This window comes from Bactrocera latifrons, unplaced genomic scaffold (assembly GCF_001853355.1).
Source record: "Bactrocera latifrons isolate USDA-ARS-PBARC rearing strain unplaced genomic scaffold, ASM185335v1 scaffold_2, whole genome shotgun sequence".
NCBI classification, from domain to species: Eukaryota; Metazoa; Arthropoda; class Insecta; order Diptera; family Tephritidae; genus Bactrocera; species Bactrocera latifrons.
In genome coordinates, this window is record NW_017535518.1 from 1,324,534 (window position 1) to 1,332,529 (window position 7,996).

The following is a 7,996-nucleotide window of genomic DNA, read 5'->3' on the forward strand; positions in this document are numbered from 1 at the left end:
GATATTTCAGTTTGGGATTTTGTATAGATTGTATCAGAGGGAGTAGGTATGCAGAGGACAGTTGCCATCGAAAGTTTTCTTCCTGGCCTTAGTAGATAAGGAATCATAAAATTGATTCCTTCCGAGTTCCTAAAGGGCTTAACAGGACCTAGACGTGTGAGCATTCTTATACACTTCTAAGATACTTGTGTCTAAGGAATTCGTGAATATCATTAATAAAGATAATACCTCATAAAGGTAAACCCAATTCCGACAATATTCGGTTTGACTTCACCTCAACAATCCCATCACTTGATACGTCCAAAGACTGCCAATGATGTTCAACCCCCATTTCCACAATATTCACTTAAACTTTTCCGGAACGGTCCCACAATTTGATATATCGAAAGACTGCCAACGATGTCTGAATCCCATTCCGAGGGTTAGTCGGTTCCACTTAACCGGAACGATCCAATATTTGAAATGTCCAAAGATTGCCAACTCCTCAGAAATGTATAACAATACGCTTATAACATGTAGCTATAACCACTACATACCATACCATAACAGTGACAATGACAACAATCATAATAACAACAATCGCAATAACAAGTACACGATCCTTTGAGGTGTGCTTAGCTTATGCTAGATAAGGATTTTGAGATTTTGTGAACTTCTGGAAAGATTGTGGAGAAGTGACGTAGGATGCAACCTACTAATCTCAATATTGCATTTTCAAAGCCACCGAAAACGAATGATCGAAGTCAAAAATCTGTAGCTGAAATCTCTTTAGACACACTTTGATTAGAGCTTTAAGAAATTATATTTCATGGTACACGACATTTATATTTTGTTCACGCACACTGGTTTACAAGTTCTATTTCCTTCATTCCCCACTTTCTACTGGCATGGGAGTCTCGTCATCGGCTTCAGCTTCAGCTTCAGCTTCACCCTCTCTCTCATCCTCTTCCGAATTTGTATCATTACCAGATACTAATGTTATCTCGATTTCGATGACTGAGTTATTGTGATGACCATCGCCGCCCGCTTCTTCATCCGTCGACAGTTGTTCACTAACGTTAGGTTCAGCCATAGTTGTCGTAGCTTCGTGTTCCACCGCTGACTGACTGGCATTGAGTGTGTTTTCCTCATTGCTCTCTCCGGGCGATATCGTTTCATTTGAGTTCGCTGCAGACTCGGAAGTAGACACTTCATCGTTGGGTGTGAGTTCATTCGTAGACTCTTCAATTTCGGTTTTCCTGTTATTCGAGCAACTAGGGTTGGCATTTTGTTCCACTTCTTGCAGCAATTTACTTATACTTGGAGTTGTATTTGCATTTAAAGTTGCATTTGAGATTTTGCTTAGTTCATTAACTAAATTATAGGACAGAGCCGTTACTTGCGATTCAGTTTCGAACAATTTTACATCAGGTTTTGAATGCATACTGCTTTTTGGGCTGATTTCTTTGGAACTACTGCAATCGCTGTTAATTCGGGAGTCACAAATCGGTATATGAAACGACGAATGACTGGATGCAAGTGCTTGTGGATGTAGATTATGAGAGTTGAAAATGCAAGAGCGATGCAAATTACTTTCGTTTCTGCGGCTTCGTCCAGCATTGCTGCTGCTCCGTTGAAAATAGTATGGCTGCGGCCTGGGCCTGTTCCTTATTAGTTTGACCAGGTCTAAGCATTGTTTCACTCGTCTCTGCGACTTTCGACGCTTCATAATATCTGCTATATTATAGATAATTTTCTTTCACCTTTCGGAGGTAATTTTAAATGTTGTTCGAAATTTAGAAATTTTTGGCGATATGATTCTAAACTCGGAATGCCGAAATTTGTTAAATATTTTATATATATTGTTTGTTTTTGTCTTTTGACTTTTTCGTTCAATAAATTCAATGCATTTCCGATGGCCAGCAGATATACAGTTGAAAGTGATCCACAGTAAAAATAAATTTGAACTCGACTTATGTCATCAGCGACGGTGAGGACACAATTTTTCATCAATCTTCGCTTGAAAAGTGTTATTTCGGCTCTCGGTTATTTACTAAAGAGCGTGGGCATATGTTTGAAATAACGGAAGTCCAGTGGAGGCGCTTAGGTAAGAAGAAAAAACTGAAAAGTTTCACAGACTATTTATGCATGACCGTATAATGCGGTTGATCGAGACAGCTGCCACTCTAAGGATAATAAAGGAAATTGTTCATGAATATTTCGGTAAACCAAAGCTCTGTGCAAAATGGATACCACGTGACCTCACAGTCGACTAAATCACTATATGTGCAGTAAGGCATTAATTGAATAACCTGCTCCAATATTCTTTATTTTTCTCCTGTTGTTGTACTCAGGCCTCAAGTCAATGTTCAACGAAAACGAATCGCCAAAGACTGAGGACTGTTGTAAACGAAAGAATAAATTTTGCCCAAAAATATTGTAGAAAGGTGGGCAGATCGCTTCGGTGTATGGCTTTCGATTGTAAAAAAATTGAGTTTTGGCCTGCAAACATGAGGTCTCTAGTGGTAAAAAATTGGTAGAGCAAAAACATTGCCCGCAAACAGATACATGTAGTTATGAGTTGGTGCCAGATCCGGTCTATAAGGTGAGTACATATGAACTTCACAACCAAGACTTCGTAGTATCTGGCAAGTCACTTTTTATGCGTATGGCGTGGAGTTTTCTGATGGAACGCAATTGCTCTTCCATTGCCCAAAGCTGGCCACTTCTCAACAATTTCTTTTCTCAGGCAGTTCAATCGTTGAGAGTACATGTCTACATAAAGAGTTTGGCTATAGCGGAGCACTTCTTAGTAGATATTTCAATGCCAATATCACCTAAAATAAAAGAAAACCTTCCTGTCTGTTAATCCTTTTCCTTTGATGAATGCTCACTGCGATTCGAACGCAATCGAAGTTTTTCTCATAGGCACCAGGAAGATAGAATAACGAATAGAGAGCCGCCAGAGCTGTAGCTGAAGTATCTGGGTTTAATATTGGTTTTCAAATTAAAATTTAACGCTAGGTGTATACTTCCAGTCCACGTGCGATGTCTCTAGATCATCCATCTAACCTAACGTAATCATAACCTAGACTTTTAAGTCAGCGAGCAAGACTCTCTTGAATTCTCACTAAGACCTAACGAGTCTAAGTCCCTCCAAACAAGCAATATTTTCTTAATGATGCTTGATTTCATCTCTGTGCGCCTAAATTTATGTTATCACTAAGTTAATACTTGGCAACTTTTGCACAAACACTAATTTCACTACAAAATCAAATCATGCGGTCCGAAAGAGGCTTACAGCTACTTCCACAAAAAAAAAGAGCAACTTTCAATTGTAGTTGTAATTGTAGCAGGAGTGTGTGTGTGCGTGTATAAGCAGAGTTACTAAATTTGAATCCCGTCAGACAGGATATTGCACACACCGATGTACAGTTACACTTACCAACAACAATGGCGCCGCTAACAACAGCGAAATGAAAATGGACCGAGAGAGCGGCGCAGTAAAAGTGTGGAAAATACGCCAACAATTTTATTTGCTTGCGATGCTGCAACTAAAAATTTACAATTACAGTGAATGGCATGAAAACGGAATTGTTGTTGTATGGTATGAGTGGGGAATGGCATGGAAATTGCATTCAATTGCGAAAATAAATGGACAAGAAGCGTTTAGCGGGCAAAGTTGTGTGCTTGTTTGTTGTTGGCGGTGTTGTTGTTGTTGTCAACATTCTTGTTGTTATTGCTGCTATTGTTTTTGGATTGTGTTTTTGTGTTTGTTATTGTTTTTGTCTTTGTTGTTGTTGTAGCAGTTTTTGTGTTTGTTGCAGCTATTTTCCTACCGCCATTATCCCTTTGCGGCAAATGTCAGCGCAACGTTAGTGCCCGTGTTTTCCACACTTTTGGTTTGTTCTGTGTGTGTGTGTTTATATTGTTTCTGCATGCTCATTTATTTGTAGTTGTCTTCATGCGCCTTAGCTGGCATTGGCATTGTTGTTAGCCGTTGTCAGTTGTTGTTTTCACAGTTGAAGTGGTTACTTAAAATCTCATCAGCAAACGCCAACAGCCAAGCAAAAGCACACAGCACACACAGCAACGAGACAACAACAATTGAGGCCAACAAAAATGGCAACCGGTTGTGTAGAAAAACACGTTGGCAGGAAGAGCAATAAAAACATTCACTTCAAGTGCAAAAATAAATGTTAACAGCAAAGTGGCAAAGTGTACAATCGCGTTGCTGGTACTATTAAACAACAAAAACAACAACAGCAAGCAAACAAAAAAAAAAAAAATATAGACAACAGCAAATCAGCAGAGCCACCATATATGCACAGCTTTCATATAGGCACAGTAGAGGCAGCTATGAGCCGTGTGCTGCTAGGATTTAGCATACCCACAGGCGCAATCGCTTCGAATGAGCAAGGCATGAAGCATGACAACGCGCTGGGCACTAAAACTGCCGCATAGAGCGGCGAAGGGCTGAAACTGTCTGCCCGCAGCGCGGAGACAAATAAAAGCAAAAAATTGTGGGAAAAACAAAAAAAAAAAAAAAAAAAAAAAAAAAAAAAAAAAAAAAAAAAAAAAAAAAAAAAAAAAAAAAAAAAAAAAAAAAAGCGAACAACACCAACCGGAACAACGAAATCGCAAAACAAATAAGTGTTAAACAATGAAGTCGAAATTGTTGCAAAGACTGTGTTTCTAGCGCAAAGGACTTGCTTGTTGTTGTTGTATTTTTAGCTTAGTTCATAGCGGGAATTATACATGCGGTGAGGCATAAAAACCCCAAAACCCAACCGGAAGTTGCAAAGGTAATAGGCGTGCTGCTGTTTTGCTGTTGTGTTTGTGTGTGCTCTTCTTATAAAATATTATTGCTGTTGTTATTTTTGCTAAATTACAAGCAAATACCGGTACAGTTACAGCATAAGACAAAAACAAAGAGCAAAATGTAGTCCGCTTAGTGGCATAATAATATGCGGCACAACGATTTTGGAATTTGGGCGGATTGAATTAGTTTCTGGTGGATATTAAAATCATAAACAATTTCTAATTACATGCAGAAAAATATTTCGAAAATAAATTTAAGCCAACAATGCTAGTTAATGCAAAGCGGCAAAAATTGCTAAGCGGGTTAGGAATATAAAGCAAAAATAAAAGTCTCTCTGTTGTTAAGCTCTGTGAAAAATACAAATATGGTGGAGATTAAAATTATATTTCGAAAATTTTTAATTTTTGTTACAAAAATTTTAAGCAGTTTCTGTTGAAAAATAGGCAAGAAATGATTATATAATATAAGGCTGAGGAAAAAATAAAGCAATTTTCTGCTAATGACTGGCTTTAGTGATCTGTACCTCGCGTTATATGAGTGCAACCAAGCTGCGTTGTATAGCATTAGGAAGATAAGATTTCATACTAAAACAACTTCTCAGATATTTTTGTGATTACTTTGCTCAGCATTGTTTGAACACGCATTAAAGTTGGATATTTGAAAAGTGAAAAAAAACGCCTTATTTTATAGTTTTTCTACTGCAAAAGCACAAACTCCCCTGGAGTGGCCAACAGAGGACTTCTACGGTCCATAGGAGTGCAAATAGGTAGCATGACTCCCATTCTGATCAATATCAAGCCCCCTCCCAAATCTTCATTACGCTCCTCATGCGAGATCCACTCAGCAACCTCTGGTTCCACGCACAGTCTATTCCATGTGTCGTTGTCAGTATCGTTACATCAGTCAAATCCGATTTTTGCACTGGCTGGAGCCAATTTTTGACGTGTTCCGGCCTGCGCCCCACACGTGAGTTTAGTGAATCGTATTTTGCCGCATGTATCAGTAGTCTGCCCACGCAACACCATTTGTAAGCTACTCTCTCACTCCCAGGAGCACCCACGGACACCCACGACAAACTCGGATTTTACAATTCAACTGCTACTTACTACAAAGTAAGAGATGGAGATAGAGCCAGGACCTCACATCGATAGCTGCGGTTCAAACACACAGTCGTTCAGACCATCTGAGGTGCGCAGATTTCAACCTTCTGACTTTATTTCTGTGGATCGCACCTAATTTCCTAGCCGAAGCAGCTGTTTTAGATAATTAGCGCGACACCTGGCGCCATGCTGTCTCCCCCATTAAATTCACAGCGAACATATTCACTAACTGGGACAAGGAGTACAGACTTGAACTTAATATTTGACGGCGATTATACAAATATACAAAGTACAGAGCCACAACAAAATCCTCAAGTCGCTAGCCTGCAGCACGTGGGGAAAATACAAAGAAATGTTGTCGGCAACATACAGCCGGTAATAAACTACTCCGCACCAGTATAGTCTGGGTGCAGTGAAACGCAAATGAGGAACCAACGAAGATTTCAGACACTGCACGTTGGACTACGACAGTATGCCACTCCATGTCTCTCAGGCTAGTATGCTCCCATGGATCCCTACAGTCACAAGCTTAGAGCGGAGTCGTCTCCTAAGAGCATAAAGGGCTTCAATACGTCGATCAAACTTCGGACCCAACAAACTTCCTACATGCACTGACCGCCATTCACAGCGTGCAATGAGTCTCCGCATGATACTAACCACCTCTTTGCCTGCTAACCCTGCACACCCTTCTTCTTGGGTCTGTCAGGAGATAAACTTTGCTCATATAAACGGTTAAGAACCGTTTAAATACGGTTGGATAAAAATTGAAGCTCGATGTGTGGGTGCCACCCGAGTTATCGCTTAACAAACCTATTGGCTGAATTGCAGTTGGTTACAGGTGATGAAAAGTGGGTAATTTTGACAACATTAAGCCGAAATGATTGTGGTCGAATCACGGTGAGCCGTCGTATGCGGTGGCCAACCGAGAATCGCGGTTAGGAAGAATTTGTTGTGTGTTTGGTAGGATTTGCGGGAAAATATCTATTATGTTTCGACGTTCAAACTCTTAATACGGAGCTGTACTGTCAGCAAGTGAGTTGCCTGAGGAAGCAGGCTCCTACGAACTTTTTATAAAAATAATCGGGGATTTTAAATTTAAATAAATTTTTCTTTCTGTTGGTACTTATATCTCTTACTCACGCTGACAAGGTCGGCCAATTTGAATGTTTGATTATTTCTTGACAGCTTTTACGCTTAGACGCGTTTTGATTTGTCTTCTAATTTTGTGCCGAAATTTCTCACTTTCGAAGAAAAAACAGCGTCATGCTGACATTGCTAAGGTAACGTTAGATTCAGTCAGCGACGACCCAGATCTGCTTCAGAGAGTCGTAACTGGGGACGAATCATGGGTTAATGGTTATGACGTGGAGTTCGATCATTCAATTGCCAAAGAGTAAAACCTTCCGTTGAAGCTACCGTTTTCACCAGACCTAATACAATGTGGCTTTCTAAGATATGATTTTGTAGATGAAATCTGTTTCGAAAGAGCTGGTAACAAGATTACAACAAGTTACTTTGTAAATGCTACGAGATTGCTAAGGACGGAAGGTGATTACTTTGAAGGGAACAATATTATATTCCAAAAAAAAATTCTTACAACTTAATTGCCACAGTTTATTATACATAAATATCCTGCTAGTTATTACGAACACACAGTGAATACGCACTTGCTCTGAAGCGCTCCCCCCACGCGCATTAGCCAATAGGTCGTATGAGCAATGCGTACGCGCGCAGTGACCATAAAAGGTTACGAATGTATGCGGAGTGCGCGTGTATCTGTATGGGTGCAGTGTGCATTGCTGCGTAAATGTAGTAAAGTCTACACAATGTAGTGCTGCTATAGGAAAATGCAACGCTGAGGGTTGCACGCTCGCAAATTTCCCCAACTAATAACGCGCTGACACATCCAAATGCTTAGAATCATTAAATTAAAAGCGCAGAAGAAGTAGAGAAAAACATTTTGTAGATAATGACAAATATTTACGTTGACTGACCCTGCGCGCGCACACAAATGCAGCCTGCCGTGCAATGGCGGCCTTATGCGGTGGCATGCAACAGCGCGTTGTGGCGCTAAGGGAGCGGCAGGCTTAGCGCA

The 7,996-nt window shown here is 40.1% G+C and overlaps 1 protein-coding gene across 1 annotated transcript; it reads right to left on the reverse strand.

The window, feature by feature from the left end:
* Nucleotides 1-783: 783 nt before the first annotated feature.
* Nucleotides 784-1,857, reverse strand: LOC108967833. Its single transcript, XM_018931457.1, has one exon. The coding sequence runs from the start codon at nucleotides 1,706-1,708 to the stop codon at nucleotides 866-868; it is 843 nt and encodes a 280-aa protein (XP_018787002.1). The 5' UTR covers nucleotides 1,709-1,857; the 3' UTR covers nucleotides 784-865.
* Nucleotides 1,858-7,996: the final 6,139 nt, after the last annotated feature.